At 37.6% G+C, this 13539-nt stretch overlaps 1 protein-coding gene across 13 annotated transcripts in view; it reads left to right on the forward strand.

Moving 5' to 3' along the window:
• The window catches only part of sox6 (SRY-box transcription factor 6), a 135564-nt gene extending 128883 nt beyond the window's left edge, over positions 1-6681 (forward strand). For all 13 annotated transcript variants that reach the window (XM_035944453.2, XM_055010230.1, XM_035944451.2 and 10 more), the window contains 2 exons: positions 240-456; positions 1232-6681. In XM_035944453.2, coding sequence (XP_035800346.1) covers positions 240-456; positions 1232-1538 — 524 coding nt within the window. In that variant the 3' untranslated portion in view covers positions 1539-6681. The remainder of the gene's footprint in view (positions 1-239; positions 457-1231) is intronic.
• Positions 6682-13539: the final 6858 nt, after the last annotated feature.

Below are 13539 nucleotides of genomic sequence, written 5' to 3' on the forward strand. Positions count from 1 at the left end.
GTTGTCGTGGAAGGGACAATAAATCCTTGCACATGAATTTGTGAGAAAACTTCTACCACTATCAAGTGCAATTTGGTATTAAATTAAGTCTTGACCCAGAGCAGTAAAATGTGACTGGACGTGCATTATTGATTATTTTGACATAATTGCAAATTCCAAATGGGGCTCCGCTTTATTCACTGTCACTTAGCAAAACAGATTTTTCAAACAGTGTAACCTGAATGTGTCGTGTTGTGCAGGTTCTCGGTGGAAGTCCATGTCCAACCAAGACAAGCAGCCATACTATGAAGAGCAGGCTCGTCTGAGTAAGCTCCATCTAGAGAAGTATCCCAACTACAAGTACAAACCTCGGCCTAAGAGGACCTGCATTATCGACGGGAAAAAACTCCGCATTGGAGAGTACAAGCAGATGATGCGCTCACGGCGACAAGAGATGCGGCAGTTCTTCACCGTGGGGTAAGTGTACAGTCACAAATGCCGCACTACTGTAGACAATATTTAGATTTACCAACCGCACTGGAGCTTTCTGTCCTCTCCAAGCACCATTTCCAAAAGAGTGTTGAGTTAGTCTCTATTGCATTGGAGAGACAGACAAGTGACTGACATGTACGTTAAAATCAAGTGTTTCTCAATAGCTGTGATTTAATAAATTTAGACAATAGCAGTCTTGAAATGGAGCATGAAGTGAAGACATTATTACAGGATATAAGCTATAAGTATACACTTTCAGAAGCCTGGAGGGCAGCAGTCTGAAGCTTAACACTTTAATTTACTGTGTGTGGTTAGCAGGAGAACCCTTCTCCAGGTGTTCCCATGTCAGTCATAAGCTTCAGTGGCTGGAGTATCAATCATCCAGCACAACAGCAGACAAGAGCAGCACTAACCGCGTATTGGTTTTATGTCACCAATAAACTGAGTAGTGTTTCTGAACAGCTCAGAACGGGAGCTGTCAGGAGAACCTCTCCTTTCCCAAATCATTTTCACAGAGCTGCTGGCTTGAAGCGGACTGCTGTGGGAAACCCCTAATCCAACCATTTCAGCTTAAGTGCTGCAACAAAAATTACATGCAGTTTAGAGACATGTAGAGACTATCCTGAGCAGCAGTCACAACAATGTCTGCGTTCTTTCCATCTGGTCTTTTACAATTTTTGAAGATCAAATTTGTATAGAAAGTCAATGATCAGAATAGACTGTAAATTATCTTAATGTCATCTGCTTCTTGTGCATCTAGGCAGCCGCCACAAATTCCCATCACCACCAGCACCAGTATGGTCTATCCTGGGGCCATCACCATGGCAACCACAACACCGTCACCTCAGATGACATCAGAGTGCTCAAGTGCCTCAGCAAGTCCTGAGCCTTCTATTCCCGTCATCCAGAGCACCTACAACATGAAGCTAGAGCCCAGTACCATGGCGAACAACAGCGAGCCAGTCAACGGCGAGGACGAGATGGACATGTACGAAGATTTTGAGGACGAACCCAAATCAGACTATAGCAGTGAAAATGACACACAAGAGCCAGTCAGCGCCAACTGAGACCTCTTCAAGTGAAGAGGCCGATGCAGAGACAACACTCATACAGGACGACGCCCAGAGGGCTGGTCTGATCTGAGGGAGGGAAAGAGCAAAAGAAAACAAAAACTATACCACAAAGGTTTAAAAATGTTTTTAAAAAAATGATGTATCATGTAGAAGCCAGCATGCAGCTGTGGCTTCATCCGAATCAAAAGCTATTTGGTCTTAAGTGTTTCTTCAAGTGTGTGAAGCAGTTTGGTTGTGGTAATTTATATATATTTTTTTTTTATCTCATTGTTTGTTTTTTCATTGAGATCATGGACATTTACACAATTAGGTTATTGCCTAAAACAGAAGATGGAACTTGAAATTGAACATTTGATATGAACCTATAACTCTTACAGTCATTAACCTTGTTTTCCTCTTCAATTAGATGATTTTGCTACATTACCTAACTGTTCAAGATGGGAATGCTATTCTCACTCAGGTATAGTGTGCCAGCCAACAGCTTGTGAATGTTTTTAAACAAGAGAAAAATATTACCATTACAAAATATCTCAAAATGAATATGGAGTGATTCCAATTTAGTACAGAGGGTAATGAACACATTGTTATTATTATTATCATTATTATTGTTATTATCATTATTATTATTTAGTTTTAGTTGTTAATTATCATTACAAAACTGCATAATTTAGTGCATAAGTGCCAAACATTTCAAGTTTTAAAACCTATAAAGTCTTTTGGGAGAGGATTCGTGAGTCTTAGACAATCTCTTCATCTCTTAATGCAGCTTCATTATCCAGTCTTTCTTTAATTTACCCGAACATAATAAACAAATGAAACTCAGGAACTTGGAGCCAGCAAGCTCTGCAGGAGGTTACAATATGTTACATCCATGGATGGTAGCTTGTGATGCTAGCTGTTCTCCAGGGAGGCCAATGCAGTGATCATCAACAAAAGCGGCCAGCCCCTTTCATTTCCTCATCCCAGTCCACACAGAACCGTGGCATCCTTCACTCATTTCCAGCTCTGCAACCCAGTCTGACTCACCAAGCTCTTAATCAGAGTGATTGTAATCAGGCCAGAATGCTAAAGGGCCAAAGGCCTCCAATCTGTGGGATTGGAACAGCAGCGAAAGGCAGCTTTGGTGGCATTACAATCTCAAATTGATGTTGTACAATGTGTAGCTACAGTACGTTCTGTTAAACACTTTAGCCCCATTTGGACGGCAAGTTTAAAGTCTTAGGTCTTAAAACGTAATTTTTTTCAATCTTAATTCTTTTTAGACATTGTAAATCTTAAACTGACACTAAGAAGTCTTAAAGTAGAGCACGGTCATCGGGTTGATGCAATGAGTTGATTACTCAAGTAGTCTTGAAAGGAGTGACAGTTTGCACTGACATCTCTAAGTAGAGAATAAAGGCTAAAGTGATGTTTGTGTCTCAAATTACCTCATCATGCACATATGAAAAAGACTTAAAATGACTTAAAACATATTTTTTTCCATTAGTGCACTTACATAAATTCTCTGTCACCTTTGAGCTGTATTTTGTTTGTTCTGATAATCTGATTAGCTTTTTTGGACCGCACTTATCTGTCACATTTAAAGAAGACAAAATGCAATGACTAGAATCACGCAACACAAAGTCTCTATCCCTAGTTTAGGCTTAAAACCTGACAAGTGCCGACCTTCCGGAGACATCAGCTAAATAAAGCTCCTCTAGCGGTCAGGGCCTTGATGTTGAGACTCAGATCCTCTTTACGGGGCAGAAGGTCTAAGTGGCTCTCCTCCCTGCCATGCCCTGCTCTGACCCCAGCCTGTGGCAACCTCAGCACCCAGGGGGCGCCATCTGGCTCAGAGAAGGAGAAAACACCAGGGAGGGTAGGGAAACAATAAAAATGGGGTGTGTGTCCCTCATTGTGCTCTCCATCAAAGTGCTGGAAGTAAGGCCTCAACAGGGCTCCCACGCTGGCCCAATCACCAGGCACTGGCGAGCAGATGGAACAAGTACATCAAGCTGTGGGGGATTATTAAAATGACTGACGACTGGGTATCATCTGAAATACAGCATTATTAATGCATGAGTCCAGCTATTCCCCTCCCTTGCCCTTGAACCTGTCCATTTCAGAGAGAGTGCAGAGCTGTTTTGAAGGATCTGAATGGCTGGTCACTGGCTTTAACTGGTCAAGATTCCCACTGCTGGTCACTGCATTTCTCCCCTTTGCTCTATTTGGTACAGATGGCTCTTTATAGCTCTCTTATCTTCTGTACTCTTATTTTTAATACCCATTCAATGCTGACTTGCATCGTTTCTACTTTTTGAAACATTCATATTAAGTCGTGTAAGTTTTTTAATCACCTCATTTATAATTCCCATTTTATTTATTTTTTTTTTTTAATTTTCTTCCATTGCATCTTTTCTACATTGTTCTCATTTTGAGGTACAACACATTTTAAAGGATGCTCTCCTACAAACAAACCCAAGTGGATTTCCCTCCAAGTCAACCTGTTTGGTATTTTTAAACTGTTTGCTCCTGTTTGCTGGTGGTTAGATTGATTTGTATGTGATTGTAAATATTTTCATGACCATGCCACACTGCTTCAGTTGGCTGGTAGTTAAACAGGACTCTTCACGGAACTGAAACTTGACCGTGCTTATATAGCGGGGAAAAAAAGACAAAAAAAAGAGAGAAAGAAAAAAAAAACAAGAACTCACGAAGAGACAATGTTTCATAAGTGTTATAAGCACTGGATATAAATTGTATTTTTTATCAATTCTGATTAATGTGAAGCTGTTTGAGGAAAAACACCATGAATGAACAAAATTCTCCAGTTGGACTCAAGTGGATTTGCTCTCACAGTTACCAGATTTGAGTCTTTTTTTTTTTTGTCTACTTATTTTGTTTATTTATGCAAAGACACATGTGACGAATGAACACTTTGTTTAAGCTTCAGGGCTGCCTAGGGGAGAGACTCAGCACAAGAAAGTGAGCAGAAAATTCAACAGCAGGCTCGGTGAGCCTTGAAACACCATACTTCAGACTTCAGTGCATTGTATATTATATTTGCAACTGTAGAGTATCAACATATTGTATTTATTATCAGCCACTTCTGGCTCTAAAACTGTCAGTAAAATAACAACATGGACAATCAGAGGAAAAGGAAAAAAAAACAAAACGTATTTGATGAATTGGAGATTTTAAAAAAAAGGTTTTCAATGAATTCACCATCTCATTTAGATTTTATTGTAAATAACACATAGGAAATATATTTTTGTTCATTAGTGAAGTATAAGTTATGTATTTGGCTGTTCTATTTTATTTTCTTTTTCATGTTTTATTTTTGTATGTGGTTTCATGTTTTGAAAGCTGACAAGTCACTGTACCTCATATAGATGCTGAGTTTTTTCTGCTTAATGGAAGTGAGCAGTATTGGTCCTGAAACAGAGAGAAGCACCTCACCTTCTTAAGTTTTCAAAATCTTCCCTGGACTATTCAAAGAAGCAAGAAAACCTATTCATCATCAGGCTCGAAAACAAGTAAGGTACTAATTTAAACAACAAGCACTTGATGTAAAAGAATAATTTGTTTCCAATCATGATACAATCTAAGCGGTATGCTGTATATCCTCACTAGTGTTTTGTGTTTATTACAGCGCACATATTATGTGGCAATCTTTTTTATGAGGCGTTCATCTGAAAAAAAAAAAACTGCATGCATTTGGCTTGCATTTACATTATTATAATAAACAAAGGTGTTTTTAAAAATTTTTTTTTTTATGAATGACTGTTTCCAACATGAGAAATGTTAGACTTCTTTTTTGAAATGTGGGAGCGTGCAAGTATTTATTTGTTTTGATGTGGCAAAATGATGCACAGACATGATGCATTCTTCTTAGTTAATTCTCTCCTTGCCATCTTTTTTGTATGTTGCCAACTTTTAATGAACATGTCCACGACTATCCAGCCATCTGCAAATGTAGCCCTCACAATTTGTTTCTCTTATTTCACTCTTTGAGACATGCAAATGGTTTGAATGAAAAACTGAAGACAAAAGCTTCTATGCTGTTTCAACATTACTTACTGTAATTAGATAATTTTTTTTTTTTGTCTGAACTTTGTGATGTATATGGTGGGAATGTTCTCTGTGTTAATTTAATCAGCACAATTCACTGACATGCTGGACTGACATGCTAGCTGCTGTTCAGAAGTGTAAAATTTGTTGTTCAGGACAACATTTATAGTTGTCTTTGGTACTTTTTTGCTTTTTAGAGTTGTCTTTCAAGCAACACTGTGTGGGGCTCTTCTATCACTGGAGCCGATGTTTTGAAATTGCTGGCAGCCTGATACAATTTTCCGCGTAGAAATCTCTTTTTTTTGTTTGTTTGTTTGTTTTTTCCTGGCAGGTACCTAGGCCCATGGCAAGTATTGTTTGGGTGTTATTAGAGAAAATGAAATACATAGTGTCTGTTGCTGCTTTTAAAAAAAAAAGTTTATGTCTGAATATGTAAATAGTTTATCATAATATCTTGTACAGTCCAATGTAAAGTTTTTAATTCAACTTAAAAAAAAATGTTGCCATCACATTTGTGTTCACATTCTTCTTTATACAGTACAAAAGGTCAATTATTTGCTAGGGGTATTATTGCTAAAATGAAAAAAAAAAGAAAACGTTACTTAATTTTTTTTTATGTTTGTTTTGTTTTGCTTGGCTTCAAAGTGTACACCAGCAAGTCTTTGGTTTCCATGTGCAGTATTGACGTGAGGTAAACTTAAAGTGAATAATTTTACATTGGTGTGTGTGGAGAGCAATCTCCTTGGCTTTGGTAGTATCAATACACTATATAAAGTGAAAACAAACCAATGATTGACACATTTGGGTGCATCTAAGGCACCATATGAATGTGTGTACTGTATATGATCAAATTATCCCCGCAGGATCAATTCAGACATATTATAACACCGTTTTTCTGTATGTCTCAGTCCACTGTAACAATGCAGCGGTGGGCTGAATAACTGCCTGTTTTAGCTGATTTACCTCAAGAATTTCTTCCTTTTCTGTAAAAGAGACAGAAATTGTGTTACAGAAAGCTTCTCACATCACTCCATCTTTTGTACTGCTGTTGACACTTACAAATTAAAGAGACATTTTGTTTTAAGAATTGAGTATTTTTTAATTTTTCTTGTGGAGGTATTAATCATATTCTTTACAGTTTGCAGTGAAAAGAAAACAAGGGGGTGGGAAAAGTTTAAATCAAATGGCACCGACTTATTTCAGTCCATTTTTTATCCATAACGTACATCATACTGCACAATGAAAACATGGTGTAACAATTTTAAAACTTAAAACTTAGGAGAATATTATAACACCTCATATACTCTCTGTTTTCCAGTATTTTCTTTGAGAAAGAATCACCCTTAAACTCTAAATTCATTCAAGAGATAATTTATTGTTGTTGATGCTCATTATTCTTAAATATCGCCCCTGACCTTAAAGCAAGGACACAGAAGAGGAAATTCGGGTCCGTTAGACATGAATACGGACAAAATTCCTTCATAGTTTTTGTATTACTTTCTAATTTATTTATTTGTATCGAAACAGTAAGGAGGCAAAAATCATTAGACTTTAAAAGGCTTTTGCTTAATATTGCACATTGTTGTTTCCTTCCACTATAAAATGAGCATAAATAAATGGTCATTAATATCATTCCAGTATTAAAAACTTTTCTTCAAATAATTAAACAGTAGATAGCTCATATATTTATAAGTAAACTATGTCAGAAGTTACAGTTTTCTATAGTTGCCTATAAGCAAACAACAGAACTAATTTAGAAACAGAAATGCAGGTAATGCATCAATCTATACTTGGACATAATGAGAAGCTTTTGCAGGCTTTGGGAGTTTTTTATATTGAAACAGAAATCAAATATCATTGTGTAAATTCTGATGCAAATTTAGCTACAAGATGAATTCAAAAATGTTTCCATATAGATACTTTTGGTTAGCATATTTACTAAGCATGTGCCAGATGTGCCATCTCTCTTGTGTAAGAGACAAATGCAAGGGCATGAATTTAAAATGGCAACCCTGTCTTCAAAAAAATGATGCTGCCATACAACTCCATTCTCATTTTGAAAGAAATGGAATTTAGTTTTGTTGCAAACATTTTCTCATTGAAAGGTACGGCTGTGATGTAGTTCTTTCCCGCAGGAGGCTGAGGTTTGCATTCATGTGGGACCACTATTCTTAAACAATTACTTGCTGTTTGGTTAGGGTTAGGCGTAAAACCAGGTGGTTAAGCTTAGAAAAATATCGTGCCTTGGTTGATACGGTCACAACAAAAACTATGTTGGAAGCTTGGTTACGTTTAGGCACCAAAATGGCTTGGCTGAGTTTACGAAAATAAATGCTTTGGGTTAAAGTAAAACTCTGAAGCTTCTAATCCATTTTCTGGGTTAACAGCAGATGAGTCTCATCTAAAACATAATAGGATGGATGAATAGGAGCAACAGCAGTAACGTAAATAGTAAAAATATGTTCATTAGACAAGTATTTGTGAAACGTCACAAACAGACGGAATCTTGCATAAAATCTGTTTTCCTCATGACATAACTCAGAATGCTGTTTAGTTGATTAGGGAACATCATTTTTGGGAGACCAGAATAGTGTTGTGTGGATCAGTATCCCATTATATGTTTCTCATTTGCAGGGTCAGAGCTGTGTACAAACACTATATCAGTTTTTCAGTACACACAGGATGGACAGCTTGCAGACCACGAGGAGATATTAGCTGAATTTGACAAAAAACTGCATATTTCACCATTGATGTTGGAAGAGTTTGTTTCTTCTTTGTTTTTAGGAAAGTTTCAAGCCACCAGTTGTCACACACATACTGGCATTTATACTTGATTCCTTTTGTGCTGGATAGAGCAGCTACTACAGATTGGTCAGACAAGCTGCTAATTGTTGCTGGTTGCATTAGATTAGAGACAACACTGAGGCTGTGTTCAGAGAGCTATTAGCACTGCATTCAAAATGCAGCCTACTAGTTTATTTAAGTGAGACCTTTGCTTTGGCTCAGTGGGTATCCAAACACAGAAGCAAAAGAAAAAAATCACAGGTTCAACTTTGTAAAACAGTCATTCAGCACCATGTATTGGCTAGCCAGTCAGATATATGTAAACGCATATTCCACATGGCTTACTTTGCAATGTAAAGAGAATAATTCTACTGTTCGCCTCACAATTGCTGAGATGATGAAAAAACATTAATTTTGCTGTCTGCAGTTATATAATCTGTTCTCACAGTACTAAAAACCACTAACGAGTGTTTTGGTTTCTGTTAAGCCCTCAAACTCACGGACCTATTTCTGAAACTGGCCTTCCTGGATCATATTTCATGTTTTTGCCCGTACCCAAAACAGCATGCCCCCCGATTTTTTTTTTTTTCAAGGTTGAAGTAGTAAGACAAAATCTAATGTCAGTGAAAATCTATCCCCAGTTCTTTTGACATTCATTGACATCAGAAAAGGTCAGTAAAAGAAAACAAGTAAACAAGCTGGCAACAGTGATAGAGAGAACATTGATAAAGTAATAGATATAGTCCAAAAAACACACTGACAGCAGGAGAACACCTGGTTCAGTAGACAGTGGATGTCTGCTTATGGAATGTGTTCACAAATTCATACACTGCTTTAGTGGTCATACATTTTGTGCCTCATAGTCATGTGTACCTGACAAAAGCTAAGTCACACTGAATGTTACAGCTTTTGAGCGTCATGCAGATGCAGAAAGTTATTCATATGCTAGCACAATGACACAAAATAGAAAAAAATATATAACAATCCTTTTTGTGCTAACAGGTTCAAATATGCACCTTTGCTGATTAGTCTCCAGACTCTTGCAGATTCCACCTTCAATAGATAGATGACGACTGGCAACTAGGTGTTTCAGCCACCTGACATTTTGAAGCAAATAAAACCTAATACCTTCCTGGACTGATTGTTGTAAAAGTTTGAACAGTGGGCGATATATTTAATAACTCTTCAGTAGCTCTTTACTAAAATGTCATGTAAGCAGAAGCATTATAATGTGCTGCAGATGGATACATGTGAAATAAAATGAAAACATACATCATCAACAGTTTTTTAAGACAATTTACAAGTTAACTTGCCATTTGAAGGCAATACACAAAACATGCATTTGGGCAGATTCAGCCCAACATAGTTATTTGATTTGGGTTTAAAGAAAAATCAGAAAAAGCACCACGTTCTAAGGATCCTTGACTTCCTGAAAGCAGGCGATCACATTGCTGTGTGTGTGTGTGTGTGTGTGTGCTTATCGAGACAGGTGTGTGTGCCAGAGCCAGAGGTCATCTTGAGAGTTGTAAACCCAGACTATGTCCATCATTCTTCTCTGGATCTCTGCCATCTAATGCTCATTATCATCATAATAATTATGAGTTCTACACCCTGCTTCCTTCTTGATGCAAGGGGTAAAACATTTCAAATAAATTTTGAGTCAGTCTTATTAGAAATCATGCATACACTTACGTACCTACAGAAAAGGAAATCAATTTAACAGAATGACTCACTGGAACTTAAAGTCTTTGTTTAACCATTTGAGAAAAGTGTTTAATTTGTTGTCCTCATCAATCACTTTGTCTTTTACCATTGTACCACACACTCCCTTCCCTGGAGCACAGGAAAGCTACGATTTAACGGCAATGTCTGTAATAGATGCCTGTGTAAGCGCTCTCTAGCAGTAGATGGAAAACTAGACATATACCTTCGCACAATCAATCTTATAGTAATTTTCCAAGCCTGCATGACAACTAATGGCACAGAGAAAAGCTGTGTGCTTTGGGTATTTGTCTTTGCATTATTGTGTAAGTGAGGGCGCAACAATCGAACACTGCTGAGTTGAGCTTTTATCGTGAATGTGAGTCTCATTTTTTTAATCTTCTTGGAACTGGTTTCCCTTTTTATTGTACACATATATTTCTGTGCGAACCAAATAAGAGGTTTGAGGAATAATTGGGGGCCTGCAGAGCTATGGTTAGTAATACTGCTGTCTGTAAGTGGCCTGTTTGGATGAACTGTCACTGTGGTACAAAGATGTGTATGTGTGAACAGCACAAAATAATTAATACAGCAATGCTGTCGTGTAGCGGCAGGGCTGCTATTTCACAACTCAGATGACTAAACACCGGAGGGAAGGGGAGCAGTGAGGAGCGCTTGGAACAATATTTTACTCATTTGGATCTGCTCAATGCTACAGCCGCTGCACCCAGTGAATCTGTCAGACAGCACCATTTCCCCAAGAACAGCTGCTATTTATCTGATTTTCTCATTAGAGTTGACTCATGACTTCATTGTACTGGTTTTGGCAGAGGCACTGCATGCTTAGGTATGGCTCTTAAAAACAGCTGAGACCTGGTTTCCCTGATGTTACGGGATGTAACACCTATGTTCCCTTTTTTTCTGATATTCAGCTTTTAATTAAAATTAGGGTGAATACAATATTTTATCCACATCTGTTTCTGTGCTCCTTGATGTACGCGTCAACCAGATGTTTCATATTTTTTCGCTATTTTCAGCTTTTTTCTCTCTACTCAAAGCACAGGTGAAAGAAAGAGATGCTGGGACTGATCTCAGGAGTCAGCCAACATGTATACAAGAACAGTATGTAAGAACAACCCACACCCTTAGAAATGTTTTAATCCTTGGAGGTGAAGGACTTAGGAAATCTTGCTAATTTCACAGATGGTTTAAAATAGATTAGTGTGGAGTAGCAGCTCGCAGAGAAGGGCTGACCCACCAGGCTCCCTGCGCAGCTGCCAAAACCCTGCGCCTGATGCTCAGAAGTGCCTTCCAAAAGTCCTGCAAGGTTAAACTCAAACTTAGGTATCTTGAAATGCCATCCTTGTTGTTTGCTTTACTGCATCTTGCATGACCGTCAGCATGTCTTTGTTCAGTGAATAAAAAAGTTCCACTAGTTCCCTGTGCATATTTTTATTTTTCACTTCTTTTGACAGACACTGAAGACCTTTGCCAATTTTGATTTTCTGGTTACAATACCTAAATTAACCCAAAAGTTGTTTGAATTTTCAGATTTTTCAAGTCATTGTTTGGTATTGACTGGCAGGGATTTGTGTTAATGTTTTGTTTTATGTTCTTTTACTTAAAAATTTGTGGGAATTGCAACTTTCTTACTTTTCATTCTTGATTAAAACAATAACGTGGAGTACAAAAGATTTCACTTTGAAATGAATGTGCCCATTTGTCCACAGAGGCCATTCTTTCTTGATACTTTGTGTTCTCTCTCATTACACTCTTTGTACAATGCATCCAAGAGCCATTTTTGTACTGGAATAAAGGAGAGAATCAGACTCTGCGTGGTATTTTGAACAGGCCAAGCCTGCTGCTGGAGTTGGTCTGTGTCCGAGTAGGCCTGACACAACTCTGGCCTGGCTGAAAAGGCCCAGCTTGGAGTTAATGTGAAAAGACAATTGCATAGGGTGAAAAACTCGACATGGTTTTGTTGGACTTGTCATTCTTTGGTGCATAGCTGTGAGGAAAGCCTAGGAACCATCTGAATGTTATTTGTGCTTTTTGACCCATATTTGGGACAGCTTTCACAAAGCCCCTGTGAGAAGGTTGAAACAATGGAGAGGCCCTTTCAGAAGAGGGACAGGCGTCGACTCCGGCCAAACCATCTTGGACCTGCTTCACTGAAGCTGTTGGTCTCCAAAAGGCTGACATCATGGCACAGCTATTGATTGATTTAAACTATGCTACAGAAAGTATACAATGATGACTTATCCCAACAGTAATTATAAGAAACTATTGTTTTAAGCATCTGAAATATTTGATTTTACAATTTAAAACTAGATTGTTTCTGTCTTAATGTAATGTACAAATCACATACTCAGACCTCTGAAAAAAAATTGCAGATAATATTTATCTTAAAAATGAATCAAACAAAAAAATGCACAAATTTTATGGATTATTTTGCCTAGATGAACTGCATATCTCTGAAATGATACTGAAGAAATACTTCCATCTATGTAAATCTATCTGATTTTCTGAACACAGTTGTGAGGAACAACTGGGTTGCTAAATGAACTTTTGAAAATCCACATGGGACAATATTTCAGAAAATGTAATTTTGCATACTGTTTCACATCATTGCATCTCCTCAGTGCATTTGTCTCCCAAAGCATTTGACTGCATTTCTGTGGGGAAGAATAAATGCGTAATGTTTTTTTAAAAGCATCTCTGCTCCCTCAGCTTTTTGACAAATTTAACAAAATAAAGGTTTCTTGCTCGGGATACGTGTTATTCTCTCAAAGCTATCACTGAGCTCTCTCATGCATATGTGGATTACACACCTTTATGAATATGTAAATGTTGCGAGAATGCCTCATTAATTAGTAATTCATGCATTTTTCACAAGCCCAATACTTTGCCAGTGTAGTCTGATGATTTATCAGCCAGAAGTTAAAAAAAGGGGGGATTCATCATCACGTTTTCAGAGGTTTGAGGCTACATCTGTAATTTGTGTAATTCAATGAATATGATTTACAAAGCTTTTTAGGGTGCTATCGTCGCAGCTGTCTCGTAATATGATCTATAGATTTCTATTTGAAATGTGCAAGTGCACTTATAATGTTAACAGGCACATTTCTCCATGTAGATGTTTGCTTACATCATTGTATTCCAGTTGAAAAAATTAAATGCAAGAATCCTTATTTCTCACTGTATGTTCCATTTGAGAGAATAACTCTCATAGTCATTTTGAAAAGAGACATGAAGAAAAATGATCAGATGCCAAAGTGTCTGCCAATGTGAAGTCAACCTGCACAAGTGCTACAAATTCAAGAAGCCTCACAGAAGCAAAGGTTTTGCCTATTTTAAGGATTTAAATACTTTTGAAGTCATATTTTGGGCAAGTTCATACAAATTATCCAGGATGTTTTGTGTGTCTTTTAAATTAACGCTTGTGATACTAGGCCAGATT

Source organism: Amphiprion ocellaris, chromosome 1, assembly GCF_022539595.1.
Source record: "Amphiprion ocellaris isolate individual 3 ecotype Okinawa chromosome 1, ASM2253959v1, whole genome shotgun sequence".
Classification (NCBI taxonomy): domain Eukaryota; kingdom Metazoa; phylum Chordata; class Actinopteri; family Pomacentridae; genus Amphiprion; species Amphiprion ocellaris.